General features: G+C 40.5%; 2 protein-coding genes across 3 annotated transcripts in view; both read right to left on the bottom strand.

Moving 5' to 3' along the window:
• numbl (NUMB like endocytic adaptor protein) overlaps positions 1-6,142 on the bottom strand; it is a 62,963-nt gene extending 56,821 nt beyond the window's left edge. The window contains exon 1 of the mRNA XM_014980810.2: positions 5,184-6,142. The gene's annotated coding sequence lies outside the window, so the exon portion shown is untranslated. The remainder of the gene's footprint in view (positions 1-5,183) is intronic.
• A 2,001-nt stretch (positions 6,143-8,143) lies between these two features.
• Positions 8,144-17,741, bottom strand: coq8b (coenzyme Q8B). Of its 2 annotated transcripts, XM_014980811.2 has the most exons (16): positions 17,649-17,741; positions 17,022-17,203; positions 16,763-16,913; positions 15,401-15,588; positions 15,017-15,083; positions 14,403-14,477; positions 14,006-14,125; positions 13,837-13,922; positions 13,603-13,743; positions 13,433-13,514; positions 11,554-11,647; positions 11,256-11,397; positions 10,863-10,970; positions 10,693-10,758; positions 10,419-10,505; positions 8,144-9,123 (listed from the first exon to the last, which is right to left on the bottom strand). In XM_014980811.2, coding segments are annotated over exons 1-16 (1,896 nt in total). In that variant the 5' UTR covers positions 17,650-17,741; the 3' UTR covers positions 8,144-8,817. The 2 variants fall into 2 exon arrangements, with proteins under 2 accessions (XP_014836297.2, XP_087867878.1); XM_088011752.1 differs by lacking the exon at positions 17,022-17,203 and having other exon boundaries at positions 17,649-17,720.
• Between the last annotated feature and the right edge of the window lie 1,488 nt (positions 17,742-19,229).

The raw sequence follows: 19,229 nt of genomic DNA, 5'->3' as shown, positions 1-19,229 counted from the left end.
TACGTCTCTACAGTTTAAAGGGGCATGATTGTTATTAAAGGTGACAGTTTGTAAGCATATCACGAACATAGCTCTTCACACTATTGCTATTTCACCCCTTCCTGCCTTCATTTTGCACGCATAAGCAGACAATCTTATAAGCATACAACAGGAAGACATCCATAGGGACAGTAATTACTTTCTTTTGCATTTTCCTTTTACCGGTACAAAGAGGTCCTCCATCATAGTGCTGCAGCTGTGTTTCCATTTTGTCAGTTAGACAGGCTACAACAGGTCATGATGAAATAAAATAAATAAATCAATACACACAGAGAGCAGAAAAATGCAACCAATTTCCACTTTCCTTGTTATAACCAGTGAAGCAAAGAGAGAAACTGCTGATCGCCCGGGTAAAATGCGTTGCAAATACACCCTCACACATCCAGCCCGCCCGCCCCGGCTCCCTGCACACATGCACGCTCTGTCACACCAAGCCAACACAAATTGTTGCCTTCACACATGACTGTTCACCAGACAGGCATTCAAGTCCATCGCTTCAATCATTTTCCAGTCTGAAATGGGGGCCTGTAAGGCTTTATGTGCAGAAGCAGGACTCTAAACCAAAACAACGCATCTGTCTTTATACTGGGACCATACCAGTAAAGTGTGCACTAATGGAAGTTTGTGGGAGCCAAGAGTGGTTGCATTTAACTAGCCTGCAAAAATCAGATATCTCTACTCAGCACATACTGGAGGCACTCAGGCAGTAGACAGCAGAGTGTGTGAAAATGTGAGTGTGTTTGACTGAGAGGGAATTAGGATGGAGGACGGATCTAAAACCAAGAAAACATGCATCACCAGGGTCAGAAGTTCTGTGCAGAAGAACGACAAAAAAGAGAGGCTCTGTTTGGTGGTTCACATGTTTCTGTCTTTCTGTTCATTTTTTCCCTCCTTTTTCATGTCTCCTATTTTCTCTGGTGCTTTCTAGCTGGTATGCAGTCATCACAGTGCAGTAAACTTGAGTAAAAATATTAAATGTTCAAAAATATATGATTTTTTTTTTCATTTCTTTTATTATAAACAGGTGTTTTTTGTCGGCAAACCTTGATATGGATAACCGATACCCATATCTATTCATCTTCACCTCCGCACCTCCTCTTCCTCAACTCATCTCTTTCCATCCAACTGAACATCTTTTATGGCATTTTCATCTTCTTAATAGTTTTAAAACGTCTCCACTGGCAGAATTGTGCGTCCAGCTTTAGGCTTTGAGCGTTCTTTTATTATGCTTTAACAACCACACATCTGCTGGGTAATTCTCATTGGATTAGAAGACCAAACTACTTTTAATAACTCACTTAGTGCATTTAGTTAATTTATTTATTTCTGTTAATACGGCTGACACTTCTAGATTAAACATTTTTGCGTTTTGGGCTTATGTTGCGGGGCTGCAAGATGGTGCAGTTTGTAGCGCAAAAGTCTTGGGTTCAAATCCCAAACTGGGGTCTTTCTGCATGGAGATTTCATGTTCTACTCTTTGATGCGTGACTTCCCTCATAGTCTAAAAATATTACTATTAGGTTAACTGGTTTCTCCAAATTGCCCTTAGATACCAGTTTGTGTGCCTTAATGGTTGTGTGTATCTGTGATGACAGCCGGCCTGTCCAGGGTGATCGCTGGACAAAGGCACCAGCTCTCCTGCGACACTTCAAGGACAAGCAGGTATGGAAAATGGACGGCTTATTATTATCAATATTTTCTAAGAAAATGAATTTTAGTGTGTCATTATATTCAAGCTATAATGTTTAAAATCACGAGACATAAAAGTTGGTAACTGAAGGAATCATCTGAGTGTAATAGAATTGCACTTAAATTACCGAAATAAATTTCTGCTGAAATTCTAATTGACTGAGATGCGCCTTTAAAGATGAAGCCAGCACAGAGCCCAGTGGCAACAACACGCTGTAAATCCTCAAAAACAAGATCAGTCAATGTGAAGCACTGCCATTATTTAGAAGAATAGCTCCGGGCCGACATGTCTTATAGTTTCTGTCATATATTTTTATGCCTGCAGTTCTTCACCTTCAAGTCTCCACAGTTCAAGCTTTAAAGAACCCAGTAGTTTCAAAAGCATTGCAAACTAGTCATAAAGCAGTAAAGCACTGTCTGCAAACTGGGAGAGAACTTGACCCCCGGTTTATTATAAGACTCCAGAGGTCGGTGTTTGTAATCCACAGAAAAGCAGTATGGAGACGGTAGCAGCAGCCAGGGCTGGAAACGGAGCTGACTGTTTAGTAGCCCCACCCTGCCCAACACCGAGGGGGGTGGGGGGGCACTCCCTTTCCACCAGACGGCTCCTTGATTGGCCAGCTGGATGACCTTTGATCCTCGTTGTATTGTGGTTTCAGCATAACCGACCCTCCCCCTTGTGTGTGTGTGTGTGTGTATGCGTGGGTGTGTGTGTGTGTGTGTGTGTGTGTGTGTGTGTGTGTGTGTGTGTGTGTGTGTGTGTGTGTGTGTGTGTGTGTGTGTGTGTGTGTGTGTGTGTGTGTGCAATGAACGACAGTCAAGACCTAATGTAGCAATCAGAGCAGTGGTAGAAAGGAAATGGTCTGAGGGGAAATGGAGAGTGTGTAGAGCTGACTGTGTGTGTGCTCTCGTGTGTGCGTGTGTGTGTGTGTGTGTGTGTGTGTGTGTGTGTGTGTGTGTGTGTGTGTGTGAATGTGGGCGGTGTAATTATATTTTGTTTTTGATGACTGAGTTCCAGTAGTGATGACTTGCACAGCTGCTAATTTATGTCTCTCATCATCTACCTGCATCTCCTGGTCTCCAGCTGACCAGAAGACATAGACTCCGACTCTGGATCCCAAGTCTGATCATCAGAAAACAAAGACAGTGTCTCCTTCACAATGTTGGCTCCACCAGAATCACGTAACCTGTGACTTTGGCTATGAGTTTACAAAAACAGTTAAGCCTTTGAAGAGTAGAGACCAAGGCGATGGCAATGGAGAGACTCAATGTGGCTGCAGTATGTTGCTACACCAAATGGGAACGTATTCTTCTGCATATAATGTCTTACAGAGCAAAACTAAGTTAAATATTGATATCAAATCTAAACACTGAGAAGCAGCTGAGTTCAACAGAGAAAATAATCTGACAATGAAGGTTTTAATCAAAAATAGTTACATAAAAATGACCGTCACATATCCTCCAAATTTAGATCTACGTCAGGCTTACATTTAATGTCTTAATCTACCAGTGCTAAGTTTCACAAATCAGTGACAATGCTCACTGGGGAGCTTTCCTTCTTCCCTGAACTTATTTTCTACCCAAGTTTTTCAGATCTGCAGGATGTTACGATGAAATATTTCGGTAGAATGCTGCAAGATATGCTATTGACTGGTGTTTGTGAAGCAGCTTTTAGTAACCAATATTTAGCCACTGAGAAAAGTAAATGGAAATTCAGTTGCTCAATACATGGGTACAGAATGTCTTGTTTAAATGTAAGAAATGACTACAAGTACAGCAGTGCAAACTGGGAAAGGAGCTGGAGGTAAGACTCGAACAAACACAAAGGTGTTAGATCCTACTGTGGAAAACAACATCTTGTCTTTCCTCCATTCAAACCCTTGAATGAACACAAGCGTAGACTCCTATCAAACACTGCATGACACTGTACAGCAGGTGAATCCTACCCAGACATTTCACCAACTCCAACTTCTTTCGGTCCAATAAATCTGAGATTTTCCAGATATGTTCGGTTATGGTTGCATGTAAGAAATCAACTGCAGCCAGTTACAAACTCCTCTTCTGGAAAAAGCAACCCCTCCCTTGCAATGAATGGAAATGAGTTAAACAAATCAAGTATCTTTTTCAATCTGCAATAAACAGCCCAGAGCATAGTCATATCATGTCTTTAGTTGTGCGTGTTTTTCTTGGAACCGCTCCAGAGAAATGTCAGTAGTGATAGTTCGCCTTTGGGCAGCTGTTGAGAAAATGTAGGTACACTACCCAGACATTCAAGTACTCAGACCTAAAAAGAAAAGAAAAAAAATGGACGCAAACAAGAACTTGATCTCACTTAAGACTGAGCTTTTCCTTCTGCCAAAAGCTTTCTTTCACTCAGAGCTAGAGAACAAACTCCAAACACACGCCGAACTTTCTGTCTTCCATCCCAACATGAGGCTAGAGATCAACTAAAAACCTTCCGTCTAATTCAAGTAGTCAAACCCTGAGAGGCTGGGACCCCTTCTCTGTTAATGCACCTCATGTGACTCTGACCTCCCTCTGAGCCCCTTGGTCAGAAGAACAGACCCCCCCCTCCCCAACCCCCGTTAGCGGCATGACTAGCTGTCTGAGGAATGAGGAATGCCTTGTCATGGAACAGATGGAGACCCCCAGACAATGGAGCCGCATGCGTTTACAACGCCCTGTATAGCAAGGCATGTGCCAATTGTCTAAGCGTGTGCATGTATATGTGTGTGTGTGCATTCTTAAAGCATACCACCACCCCCAATTCAGGAAATCACACTGGAGGTGGGTTCGAGGCCACATCAGAAAATCAGCACTGAATGGGATTCACTTATAGGCTCCAAAACATCATGATGCTTTAAGGAGGAATCATGGAGACAGCTATAGCTTGCTGATGATGTTTCAATCCCAAAGTGTCTCCTTGCATTTACTAGAAGAGAAAGCCACACACACGTTACAGCTAAATCGATATTTAATGATGTCATCCTCGCGACAATAATGACGCAATAAAACCCAGTATCACGGCAGGACTGCTGGAGCAGGGTTCATTAATGAAGCCCCGTATTTGTATAACAGCGCAGTAAAGTTGCAGCGTTTGACGGTCCATCCTTTGCGCTGCTGCTGCTGCTGTAGGATGCCCAAAGCCTTCCGGTAGCTGTGTGTAAGGGCAGATCTGAGTCTCTTCAGGAAGCGGGTCTGCTGCCTGACTGTGAATCAGGGCTGTGTACGATTGTAGCAGAGACTGAAGCGGCCGCATTTCATTCATTTTACACTATATGAGCCATATGGAGAGATGCGAATCGCGTTGCAGCACAGTCTGAAATGCATAATGACCTCTACACTCAATAATTCAAATCTCGTTCGCATCGTTATTTCTTGATTGTTAAGACATCAGCGGGTTTTAACACTGGAAATATCAGGGATGAGTGCCAGACTGAATCCCGTGAACTCACCCAAGAGATCGGCGGATGATCGGCTCCCCTCTGCTCCTCCTCTGAGTAAATCCAGGACCCCGGACGGTAAAATACTAATTCAATCGAGGAATCTGGGATAGGGAATTTCGCGAAATCGTTTTCATCCACACTAGGAAAGCGACGTGTGGAAGCGACGTGAAGCCGCAAACCGACCTGATCGATGCAAGCACTCCTTAAAATAATAATAGTAATGTTTGGTTGTTGTTGTTTTTGTTTTTGTTTTTTGTTTTTTAAAAAAAGGGTTAAAATCAGCGGTTCTCTCCAACTCATGCAACCAAAGCGAAATTATTAGAAGAAATAAACCAGAATGTGTGTTTTCGGAGGGTATTCTTTGGGAATTTGGTGCGGCTGTAGTAATCTCGGATGCTTTGGTTGTTGACTGTGCACTTACTGGGCCACTTCCCCCGGCTCCACCCGCTAACCCAACCTTCCCAGTGCGCCCATTGGCACAGGCAACCGGACATGCAAATCCAAGCTTCCCATTGATGTTTTCCAAAAAAAAAAAAAATTGAAGAAGAAAAAAAAAAAAGAAAGAAGGGGAATGGGTTCGCTTTCAGCTTCTCTACTGCGCCATCGTGTGGCGTAATACGTCTTACTGCAGGGAAGTCCACCTTCCTCCAAAAAAATACTGTATTATAGTGTACAAAGGTCCCAGATAGAGTGCGTTATATGCTTTTGATTATAATATATGTTATGTGACAGACTAAAAACTAAGAAAATAATGTACCTTTTTAACAATTTTTAAAACAAAAATCTGAAAAGTATGGCGTGCATGCACACAGATTCAGACAGACCAAAACCAATCTAGTGCAACCAATTGCCTTTAGAACTCACCAAACAAAAGAAAAAAAACTGCCCATGTGTAATTTAATCTAAGCATTTAATCGAAGCAGCCGTTGTGTGACAGAGAACATTCACCCAACAACAGGATCGTGAAGACCAAGAAACAGAGAAGACAGGTCAGGAAAATAAAGGTGTGGAGATGCTAAAAATAGAATTAGGATATAAAACACATCACTTTTTGGAGCATTGCTCAATGCAACATCTAAAAATGGAAAGATGGAATAACAGAAATTCCAATAGTGACAGACATCCAGAAAGCAAGTTTTCTCTTTTTTTATTTTGCAAAAAAATATAAGAAATGTTTTTTTTAGACATCTGCAAGAAGTCCTATTCAAAGATCGGAACAAGCCATACACAGGACACAGCACACAAGTGAGTGAAGATGCTTTGGTTAGGCCTACCTGGCATGGTCCATAGAAAATGTTATCTTTCAGTTCCCAATCTGAGTTTTTCCCATTCCCCAATGATCCTCTTTGCGCAATGTCAATGTTCATTAATACGCTGGTTTTTAGTGGAGCTGACTTCAAAGCGGTCGAGTTAAAGCACCAATAAAAAGCTCAGAGACAAAATTCAACAAAAAAAGAGCTGTTTCTGCTCCAATGAAGCGTGGCCAGCTGCCTCTCACACGCAAAGGAACGCTCCAACTTTCCATCGAAGGAAACTACACGAAAAGAAAGTGCTTTTTCTTCTCCCTCCTCAACATGTGCTGCACTCATTAACTGTGGCTGATTCCCAGAGCTTGAAAAAATAAACCTGTGATTTTGTTGCTGTGTAAGAACCTGACACACTGTAGGAACAGCTCAGCAGATGTTACTTCAGTGGAGCGAGGCTTACAGCGAGCACTAATAAGATGCAGTTAAGGAATGCATAAACTGAAACAAAAACAGGCTGTTACAGTTGAATCAATAAACTTTCAGTAGTTCAGTGTAATGCTGTTGACTTGCAGCAAGAAGTTCGAATCCACGTCTGAAATTTTTCTGCAGAGTTTGGACGTTCTCCCTGTAAATAGACTGGTTCTCTCTGGGTCCTCCTGGTTCCTCTCAAAGTCCAAAACTATGATTCGGATAATTGAGCTTTCCAAATCCCCCTTCCTCCCCAGACATGTACAAGTGAGACAGCCTACACACTTGACTCAGTTATACCAGTTCTGTCATGAGGAATGGAAGTTCTGCAAAATATAATGAGAAGCTTGTGAAAGGAAACCCAAAATGTTTGACCCAAGTCAAATAATACCAATTATTGAAGTAATACACTTAAACTTTTACATTTGAAGACATTAACAAATACATTTCTGACCTATTCTTTTATTATTGTGGAAGTTGGCAAATACAAATTTTGATAATCACGACTGACATAAATAAAACAAGAGAGTTTTGGTTTGATTTAACTTCAGACAGAAGAAAAAAAATGTATTTTCATTCAGTGTAAACTTCTGGTTTGAGCTGTAAGCAGTTTCCCTGACAACCACAGCTAGGATGTCTGATTCTTTTGCAACAGCTGCCTCGCTTGCTAGCATGTTGGACTTTAGCATCAGCATTGATTTTATTTTTTTTGGCATGTCCAGACTGGATGGGTTGCTACTGACATCTGGTGATAATTTAGTCTCAATTGCACTTAAAATATATTTATTTAGAACATTTCTGATGTGTTCAATCCTTATTTTACCCACAGCTTACATATGAAGTACATAATACCTAACTAGCACAAGATTTTTCTCAGATCTAAGGTCTGGTTTCCAATACAAATCAAACACACCAATAACATGCTCCAGTCCTCCTTTTTTAATAGTTTCTAATGGCCTGATTGGACAGTAAACTGGCAAGATTACCTTGGGGGTGGGGGGTGGGGTTAGCTTCTCTGAATATAGACCCATCAATGCCTCCATTATCTCAAGGCTTAAGTATCTAAGCCTGTAATTATGCTTGCATGTCGATGCAAGACAATTGCAGGAAACCATGGGGTCAAATATGGCCTCCAGTTAGTGACGTTTCCACAGTTGGGTTCTAAAAGCTGAAATGGAAAGATCAATCTGTGATCAAGAAAAACCTCGACTTTCGGCCGTTCAAGGTCAACAACAAAAAAAGGCAACCCTTAAATAGACACCTCAATAAGTCTTGCATTTTATTTATACAAAAAGAAAGCATACAAGGAAATAACATATTCTCCAGACACAATGTCACTAATGTGTTTAAAATAAGCACATTGGAGTTTTATGGCAAGTAGACTTTATAATGAAAGGCCATTATTCTGCAGGGTTCCATTAGACCGCCTAATTCCTCTGATAATCTGCTCATCCAGTCTGGCGGGCATCACATTTAGGTGAAAGCTTTGTTCACAGACTCATTCTCCAACAAAGGAAAGCCTTTGGCAGCATCAGATATCCTCTGCAGGGACTATTATTTGGAGGGCAGACATTTTCTTTTCAGGAATATGACTGGCCTTGCTGTCAATAGATTTTAAGTTGGATTCTTTTCTTTTTTTAAATCATGGCAAACACTTGAGGAGACGTGTTTGTTGTGTTAAATTAAATTTAAAACTGTTTCACCAGTAAAATGAATCATTTGCTTCAGTTTTTTTTACAGTAATTCAACAGAATATTATGACATTTTTACATTATCGTCTATATAGGAGCTCAGTTGCGCCTCAGATGGCTCATGTTGCAGGTTCACAATGCTGAAGATGTCCAGTCCAGAGTCTCCACCTCAGGCTAATTCTTTTAGCACAGCGATCCCTGCTTATTTAGGGCAAGAACAATGGTCCCTCAGCTTGTCTAGGCGCTGGCCGGTGCCATCCTCTCAGCCTGCCTCCTCTGCATGTAGGCGTTGTACACGTCCAGGAACATGTCCCTGCAGGGTATGTTGGCTTTCAGTTTGGAGCAGATCAGGAAGGAGCCGGCCATCTTGCGGTGGAGAGAGTAAGTCTCCTCGGGGGGCGGAGTGAGGCGATGGCGCAGCATGATGGGGACGAGGTTCTGGATGCGCTGCGTGGTGCTCTGTGTGCCAAAGTCAAAGGGCTCGGTGGACGCAAAGGCTTCGCCGAGGATCATCACAGCCTCAACGTGGGCATCCTTAAAGGTCTGATGACAAACAAGAAGCTACGTTAAGTTGTCTCTTCTTCATGCCCCGATCTACGGTGCCTTGCAAAAGCTTTAATGCCTGTTAAACGTTTTCACATTTTGCCACCTTACAGCCACAAATCTCAATGCAATTCACTGAATTTTAAGTGCAAGACCAACAACAAAAAAGGGCATTTTAAAGTGAGGTGCAAGCACATCCGCAAGTCTTTTGCACTGATTCTACATTTTTGTAGTTCTGAAGAAAATCTTTGCAAGTTAGTTTAACCTCAGTCAGAATGGATTGACAGCATGTGTGAACATCTTTTTTCAAGTTTGCCACAGATCCTTAAGATCCCCATTTACTTTGCCCTAAATCGAAGGCTAGTCGGTTTGCCTAGAAAGTTTGGTTCATTTGGGGAGGTGTGAATGTGTAATCTTACTCTGATGTGGACCAAAAACAGTGAACTTTGTTCTGTTTAAAAACCTAGGTCTTGGTTTGGTTGAAGTGAACTCTGGTGCGGTTTGAATATATATGTGAATGCCAAGTGGACTGGATATTATTCCATTCCAAAAGCAAGAACCAGACTACAGCGCATGCATTCTGGGTAAATACAACCAAAACAGTAGTGTGGGGCAGATCATGTTTTTTTTTTTTTTTTTTTTAAACCAGCGACACTAAACACTTCAGTGACACATTACACTTCATTTTTGTTGGGCTCAGCGCCTTCTCAGAGGTTTTTGTGTCACTTCCATCAGTGGTTTTTGGTGCAGTGCCACCACAGGCAAGGGGTGAAATGTTTTTTCAAAGGGTTTAGTTTGTTTGACAGTGCAGTATGAAAACCAAAGGCACAAGCTGAAAATGAAACAAATATTGCAATTTTGGTCTCAGGACTATCAGGTGTCAAAACACTGTATGTTGGATTTAAGTCTGGACTTTGACTGGGCCATCCAAACACATGATTATCCTTTGATCAAAATCATTCTACTGTAGCCCTAGCTATATGGTTAGAGTTGTTGTCTTATGAAAAGGTGAGCCTGCAGCTGGTTTCTTTCCATGACTGCAAATCATCCACACGGTGTGTTGAGGTTGGTGTGTAGTGGTAAATTCCACCACACTGGGTTTAATATTGAGTTCAATTTTGGTCTAAACTGTTCTGATCAGTAACATATGAAGGCAGTTGGAAAAGAGGATGGGAGGTATGAAATGACATCAAGCACAGAATGCAAACAACAAAGGTCAGATTAGGCTGAAGAAAACACTACATTAAAAATAAATGAGCAAAGCAGAAGCAGCAGATTTAATTAAAACAGCCCACCTTGGTCTCAAAGCCTGTCAGGAACTTCAGGTCTTTGGATTTGGACAGGACAGTGTCCCGATCACCAACAGAAGCTGCATAAACCACCTGGACACATGATGTGAGAGTCCTGACAAAACCATTATGTAGCTGCAGAAACTGCATTAGCGCCATTAGCAGCTGCAAAATGTCTACATGGATGAGTTTCCTTGGTAGTCAGATCCTCAGTGTTCAATTATTCAGAGAAAATCTTCCTTCATAAATCATGTATTGAGATTCACAACAGTCAGCATACCTGGATGTAGTCATCTGTGAAAGTTTCTGGGTAGCCTCTGCAAGCTCCAAAGTCTAAGAGGACGACCTGCAGACAAGGATCGGGGTTAGGATTCGTGCTGCATATCAGAGGAAGACGAGTTCAAAAGGTTCCATTGTGTTAAACACATTCTCCAAATGCAGATTCCTCACCTTGTTGGTTTCAGAGTTGTAAAAGAAGTTGGCCCAGTTTGGATCAGTCTGCATGAACCTGAACTCAAACAGCTCCCTCAGACATAAGTGCAGGATGTTGTAACAGATCTGCAAAGGAAACAAGACAAGGATTTTATTCCTAAATGCATCTGATGGTCATGTCATAAAGCTATGCAACAAAGTGGATCATCCTTGGGAAAAAAATCTATTTATATAAACAAAACAACAGTATTTAGATGACAAGATATTCAGATTACTTTTGTTTATATGCAAGATGCAGATATAGCGAAGCTTGTGATCACCGCATCCTTGCAAAAACAATTTTTGCAAATAAATATACAAATATTTCACTCCAACGCCTAAAACCCATGTGCTTCTTGAGTCAAACTGTACCTGGTTCCTCGTTTCCTGATCAAGGTCTATGCAGCGATCCAGAGGAACTCCTTGCACCAGCTCCATGGATATCACCCTGCGTGCGGACAACTCGCCGATTACCTCTGGGACCTGGAAATATGGGTCACCCTCCAGCAGTGACCTGCGGGCCAGACATGTGTTGTCCAATAACAGGAAAAAATAATACTAAAAAAAAAAAAAATCTTTAACAAGAGTTTGGAAAAAGTGGTTTTAATTTTGACATGATGCAAGTCAGTGCACTGACAAACCGCTTTGTGGCCAAGACGTATAAAATTACCTGAACTTCTTGGCGCTCTCTGCTTCCCTCTTATAGTCGCACTCCCACCCCAGCTCTCTCTGGAGAACCTCCAAGCTGCTGTCTGCAAACAGTCCTGTGGACAAATGGAGCAAAACTCAGCATGTAAAAACAACCAGAGCATAACCGTTCACTTCATTGTTGAATGTGGCATTTCAGATGATGTGTGTGGGAAAAAAGAAGGAGTTGAATCAGTAAGACTTTGTGCAGAAGATTTTGTCTTTAACCCTCGTCAACACCTGATGCCACAATAATGTTTCAGGCTAGACAACATTTCTAAAAGACACTTGTATATTATTAATTAAAGCAGAAATAGCCACCTGGAAAATGATCCTAACATTTAGTTTCCTGCAGTTTTATTCCTTCTATTTGCACTTTTTGGTTCTATCTGTTTAACAAAAATGTTAAAGTTGATAAAACCCAAAAGAACAATAGATAGTGTGGAACTGGAGAGCTGGTGCAACTGTAGCACCACCTCATGGTCAACTGCAGTGATGACACTGAATGAAAGAAAAAGATTAAAATTGAAATAATAATGTTTAATGTAATCAGCTAATAACTTCTGGAAATAAAACTAAACAGCATTAACTCAAGTTTATATCACATCCTCTGGTACACTTGCAGTATCGTTACAGGTAAAAAAAAAAAAAAAAAAGTAATCAAATGCAATCATTTTAAAATTCTTTTGCATTTGGTTACTACATTAGTTTTGCATTTCCCTTTAGTTGATCAAATAGAGCCAACAGAAGGAAGCTTTTCATCTTCACTTAGTGCGATGCTCTGTGTTCCTACACAGCATGCTGCTCAACACTCTGAATCTGCAGCTTTAGTCTCGTTATTAATATTCCTGGAGCAAGAAGGAACTTCTTTTTTTTTTTGGTTCTCATACATACTTCACAAACTGATAAATTTTAAGTTTTTTTTTTTTTTTTATCATTTAGTCACATTTCACAGTAAGGCAGGTGTGCACAAAGTATGGCCTGGGGGATTACTTCTTTTTTTTTAATCTATCATAAAATAACTAAAATCAAAACTCATTTTATAAACAGTTTAAAATGGAAGTTTGAAGGGATAAAATGGAAAGAACGGGTTAGAAAATCATTGTATAAACAAAGCCTCCCAAGTATGTGACTGACAGGATTATTTATTAAAAGATTTAGTCAGTGCCCATATGAGCTCATCTCTAATACACTTAATGTTGATTTTCAGGTCTAAGCCAACAAGTCAAACAGCATTTTCTACTTTTTTAATTCCTGGGACTTTGTGCAATTTACAGACAATAAAAAACAAATATGGTTAAGAGATGATTTTACTGCAGTTAGTTAAATAATACTAATAATAATAATAAAAACACACATTTATAAGTGTTGATAATGTTTAAAATACAAATACAGGATTTTGCAGTTTGTAATAATCTCCAGGAAATTAAAACAGTTTGTACCATTAACAATAGATGGAAATGGAAGTAGGATGTTGTATTTCAGAGGAATTATGGACTACAGTCTAGTCATTTTTAATGGAGAACGTGATTAGAGAACATTTGGCTGGAAACCTGTGTAAGTTTTTAATTTCACCAGTTGCACATATCAGGGTGTTCAAGTTTCTGAAAAAACTGGTGGTTGTAAGGAGGCTGATCATTTTCATAAATGTAGTTCCTGCTCAAAAATAACTGTGTTTTAGTGTGTAATCTGTAAGAATCTGTAAGTCTAACCAACTTATGTTTTAATTTTGTTTCTCTCATTAGCAAACTTGGTTAGTGAAACAATGTAGCTTTTGGAATATTAAGCATTGCAGCCAGAAATGCTATGAAAAGAAAATGCTGCAGTGATAAAGAGTGGTAAGCTATTATTAACGGCATTACCTTCTGGCAGAACCACACTCATCTTCAGTACCGACATCAGGTTGTCTATGTCACTCTGGATGCTCTCTGCTACTCCAGGGTACTGGGATGGAAATGAGAATAAAAAGATTAGAATTAAGACAAACATTGAGGGAAAGATGGCATGTCTGTTTGTGTGAACTGTTTTCTACCTGAATCTTCATGGCAATCTCTCTTCCATCCTTCAACACCCCATGATGCACCTGTCCGATGGAAGCCGCGGCAAACGGTTTATCCTCAAACGATGAGAGCTTCTCCCTCCATCCTGGCCCAAGCTCCTCCTGCAGGACTTTCTACTCAGACAGAAACACGCACACACACACTTTTCTGTGATTCATTCGATTCAGTCAGTCACTTTGCATCTGTCACAGACAGATCGTGCTTACGGTCATCTGCCATGTGGGCATGAAGTCTGCGCTCTGTCGGACTCTCTCAAAGATCTTCTGCAGCTGAGGGTTGATGAAGGAGTTGTCTGAGAAAAGGGAAAACATGCCAAGGTTGGAAAACAACTCTGACTGTGAGCAGATTTTCACATGAAGCCGTGAGAGTGGGTACCTTGTATGCTGAGCATCTGGCCTATTTTCAGAGCTGCTCCTCGAACCTTACACAGCGTGTTGACGATTCTTTCAGCGTTGGCCTCCGACAGGAAGGGCGAGTCCATCAGGGCATTCATCTCTGGAAACACCACATGAAAACAGACAAACATGCTACAAAATGCATTCTGAGAACATATGATACTCAATATTAAGATTATTCCTAAAAAAAAAGAAATTAGAGCAAGCTGTGATTCCCACAGAGCTCAACTCCTAAACCTTTCAAAGGCTCGTTAAACTGCTTGATCCAAAGCTAGCCCAACTTCTCAGAGTCCCAACAGCTTTCCATTAATCTGTTGAGTTTGTGAAATGTCTGACTGCAGCGAGAACACTAAACAGAGAAGTGAGAATGTCTTCACCTCCTTTTTGTTTCCCTCCTAGCGACTGCTTGGCCACCTCTGCGATGGCACCCATGCCCAGTCCGACAGCCAGTCCTGCAGGGGCCACACACACAAACATTTAATGCTGAGGCTTCTGTCGGAAGAGTTCAAGCGTTTTTCAAATGTTGTTTTTAAAATTCTGGCAATAAGGTTTGTTAGCATTTGGTTACCACTGCCAGCATTAGTAGCGCTTTTGACTATAAAAAATATACAATATATAGCAATACACTGTACATACTTGCAAGTGACATTAAAACCACCATGATTAATAATTTTAGTGTTGCGTTGAAATTGGTGGTTTTAATGTCACAAAATAGGAGAAGCATCAAGGGGTACGATTACTTTTGGAAGACACTAAAGAAATCTGGTATTTACATTTTAAAGGGAATATATTATGTAATTTTGACTTCTGAGTTTTATATCATAGCATTTGATTTACAGCATTTGGTTGTGCTATAAAATGGCACTGTGCCTGGAAAATACATAACACTGCCCTTGTTAACAAGAATTTTAACTCTGTAATGAATATTCAGAAAGAAAGAAAAAAAAAACTGTCTTTGAGCCAAAACAGAAACAAAACAAGTTATTCTCACCGCCAAAATTAACGAGCCGGCTGATTCTTGTGGAGGGAACCTTCCTCTCCTTGGCTCGCTCGCTCAGCTGAAGAAGGTGGAAAAAACTGTTATCACAAGTAATTCATAACAGTGCGAGTAAAGGAGAAAAAAAATGTGACTGAGTGGGTTTAAGAAACACAAGTAGAGTTCTGACTTTGCTTGCATTTCATCTAATACAGCACTACTCTGCTCCAACTGACACATCAGTACTTCCACATTACAAATTAAATGTACTAAAACACCCTGAGGTATTCATCTCCAAACCTCATTTTAAATAAAAACTAGCTCAGATCAAGATTTCTCTATACACAGTAAATATTGTATAATGTGCAGTGATATACAGCGCAGGCATTTCAAACCAACCTTCTGTCTGACTGGTTTTGCCTGGCCCTGTTTTGCCTCTCTGGCTTTCTTTATGTCCTCAGGCGTGAGCTTGGCCACCACCGTGTCGTGGACAGATCTGCTCTGGCAGTAGAAGCGCCGATGGCTGTGGACGGTGTGCAGGAAGCGAGAGTTCTGTCCTGGCCAGCCCGCTCCACCTGGAGCTGTGCCTGGATCAGAAAGAGTTCCAAGAATAAGAGGAAACAGGAAATGTTCGACAGCATAAAGACATGAAGGTGATAACTTCGATCACTCTGCTGGATCAGAGTGTAACACCTGTGTTTTGGTTGTGTATCACAGAGACTGAACGAGCAACACTGGTGCCATATTGACAGAGAAGGAATACGCTGAACTAAACATCGATGCTTGTTCTTCCGTAGCCTGACATTTAAAGGCTGCTAGAGACGAGCAACAGAGAGTTCATGTTTATTGAGCATTTGATGTCAGCAATATATTTCAAAACTTTTGGACCACAAAAACAAAGCTTGGGTTAAACATCAAGACAAGGACATCCTGGAAAGATGAATGTAAAACCACTGGAGAGCCAGAGTTTCAGCAGGAACGCCCACTACCAGTCTGAAGAAATAAGGTTTTGGTAATTAAGTGCAAACATTACTTTTTGTAGAGCAGACAAAGCTAAAAATTAGTGGTGGGACTTGCTTAAACCTTTTGAATCAAGTTAATTACAGAGCCAGTAATTAATCAATCATATTTTAATTGAAAGCTATATATCAACAACATAAGTAACATTTTCAATCCACAAACCTTTTTTGTTTGCGCTATTATACCCAATCAGCTTTCAAGTGTTTCAGGAATCCTTAATCATTCATTTTTGCTTCTAAAATCTGGCAAATCGAATCTGCAACCATTAAAATATATGTAAACATTTACATAAGGTTAATTTTTATCAAACCATTGGAAATTGTAAACTGGTCCATTCCTATTCTGAAGGGAGAAAATAATATTCAAAGAAACTTTGTTTAAAACCACAGCCAGTGGAAATACTAGTCAATGTATCCTGAAATACATCTAAAACATTGTGAGAGCTGTGAAAAGGAAAGCTGCCCTGAGATTTGTTGACTTCCAAAGTCAAATCTCCACTAAAGAGGAGAGGGTCAGACAGTTTGTATTTAATGGAGACCAAAGGGACAATTTATTTGGTACACTGTTGGTCAGTTATAATGAAAACATTATATTCATCCGCTTTGAAAGAGATTTAGACCAAGTTCAAAGATTTCTCAGTTTCTGCCTGAGTTTTCTCTTTCTTTTAAATATGAGGTTTAAATGGCTTGCAGGCATTTTTTTTTAGATTCCCTTGGTACCACAAGTTTGGTATTTTAATACCTGTGTGCATCCCTGAAGTCGGTCCTACTCCTTCTTGGCTTTGCTCTGCAGTTCCAGGGGAGAACTCGGATCCCACTGCCCATCTGGCTGCTTCATCTGGGTCCATATTCTCCCAGCCTTCTGCATCCGGAAACACATCTTCCTTTATAGACTACGATGCACACACACAAACATGACAGAAAGCATTTAGACAAAGATAGGAGCAGTGGAGCGAAACCTTTGGTGTGTCCCACAGTCACAGACAGCTTATTACACTCACTTCATTGGTGCTGCCCATAAAAGTGGCCAGCAGGCCTTCAGCCACATCCTGAGCAGCTTTGACTCCTGCACCCACAGATGAGTTGCAGGCCATTAATCTAAGCTGCTCTCCCTGGGTGGTGACCAGAGCAGAACCCACTTTACCAGCCCCACGCAGCACCTGCAGGACCTCTGACAGCATCACTTCAGACACACAGAAGGGAGCAAATGAAACAGGGTGGTCTGAAAATGGCCAAACACATCAGCCGCAGTTCTCCACCACGCTGAAACTACACTAGGAGGACAATACCGTTGTGAATACAACTGAAACGTTAATAATAATCCAAATTCAAGCTGCAGTTGGAGGTTTAACCTTGGATTTGTCTGGGTATAAAAGTTACCAGACATGAGCCAGAAACACGTGTTAACTCAAATCAGTGCGGGGAAAAAATATTCTCGAAATCATAGCAAACATTTAGAAACATAATAACAAGCTCTGTGTTTAGCTCCTGAATGTACTCAAGTCAACATACGGAGCTGCAGCTGAAACATGCTGAAAACGACGAGCTAGTGACTGCAAACTTAAACCCACGGTTCTAAAGTCTGGAAGACCAGCACCGGTCTAGGTTATACCCTAGCTAGGACTTACTTTTATTGAATAAAATCGTCTTCCAGTATTTGTTCAACGGATGCCCTTCCAGCAGCTCTTTATGGTCTGTTTTGCAACGGCACACAACACCCGGAAGTTAAAGCTCAACAGATTGAACTAACGTCCAATCATAGAAGTAGATGGGCGGGGTTTTGATTGCAAAACGACGGGTACGTTCTTTTGACCAACCGCAGCACTAAATAGTCGATGACGAAACTGCAACAGGAGTAAATCGACCAATGGTGTTTAACAAAAGGCGGGTCAAAGCAGAAAAAACCTCCAATGAGGGTTAAGAGGTGTTCCCGTGGAGGTGGGTTATTAAATACACGTGCTTTGAGGTACAGTTAGCAAACTTATGATTATTTTTCTCAAGGTTCCTGATGTAAGCATATCGTTTGCCATTCTTTGTTATTTGCAATAGTAATTGAATTATTTTTAGACACTTTTTTGCAGTAAATTGAAAAGACTATTTTTTGTGTGGATTAGCATGTTACCAACTATCATGGTAACGTGATAGTTTACCATGTTTTCACTGGTATATTATATTCCTACACAGCTGTAGGAATATAAACATGTGACACATTTAAACGTCATGTGAAATATAAGCTGCATTCCAAAATTATTTAAAAACAGCAATTTTCTTATAGAAAATGTATAGCATGAACTGTGAGAGTTGGAAAGTGATGCCAGAGATGCTCTCCAAGGGAGCTGACAGAGCTTGGGCAATATTGAAAAGAAAATGGACAAATGATTCAATGTTTAGATGCATAAATCTCTAAATGACATGCAGCTATACCTAGTTTTTAAAAAAGCATTGGCTCAGTGGGGCTTAATACAAATGCACACCACACTTTTCAGAACTTATTTGTAAAACTGTCATTTGTCACTTTAAATATTAATAAAATGCATTGAGTTTGATGAAATATGACAAAATGTCAAAGAATCTAAATAGTTTTGCAAGGCACTGGAAATTGTAAAATTATGTTTGCAGCATGGAATGAAATACAATTAAAGCACATAATAAGGTGGTATGTGGCCCTCTGCTGGACAGACATTAAGACTTTGGATTCTGTCCATCTCTTTGTGAAAAACAGTGCAAAACATACTGACCACTACTTGCATCCATCTCTAATCTGCCACAAGCCAAAGATAGAATTGATGAGGTAGATATAGATGGGTAATTCCCAGCTACTCCTGAAAGATTGCACTTACCAAGCTTAAAAGGAGGAGCTGGTGTCAAAATGTTTTGGGGGGAAATTTAGTGAAACATTAATGACGCTTGCTGTCTGCTTGATTGTTGTGGAACACAATGTGTGAAGAAGTGAAACAGGAGAAGCTTGGCTCTACAATGTTAGGTTCAGTGCCAGTAGGAAATAAAGGAGACGCATCATGTTTCAACTCAGTGAAGGAACAGGTTGCAAAAGGCAAATGATGAAAAACAAAAAAAATCATATTACTTTTCAGAAAAGCAAATACAGTGTGTCTAAGTCAGGACCAGAATAAATCATTTTAAAGCTTTTTCCACTTTTGACGTAGCACATACCCTGTTCAGCTGAAAAACAGATATGTTTGGGATGGGAT

Source organism: Poecilia mexicana, unplaced genomic scaffold (genome assembly GCF_051168715.1).
Source record: "Poecilia mexicana isolate PSO_F unplaced genomic scaffold, ASM5116871v1 scaffold_13, whole genome shotgun sequence".
In the NCBI taxonomy this organism is placed as follows: Eukaryota; Metazoa; Chordata; class Actinopteri; order Cyprinodontiformes; family Poeciliidae; genus Poecilia; species Poecilia mexicana.
This window is presented reverse-complemented; position numbering and strand designations above follow the sequence as displayed.

Excerpts from the sequence above, each read along its gene's own strand:
- coq8b (XM_014980811.2), bottom strand. Across the intron at positions 13,515-13,602 it reads AGATTGCCATGAAGATTCAG|TACCCTGGAGTAGCAGAGAG; the intron begins GTAGAAAACAGT and ends TTTCCATCCCAG. Across the intron at positions 10,759-10,862 it reads ACAACTCTGAAACCAACAAG|GTCGTCCTCTTAGACTTTGG; the intron begins GTGAGGAATCTG and ends CCTTGTCTGCAG.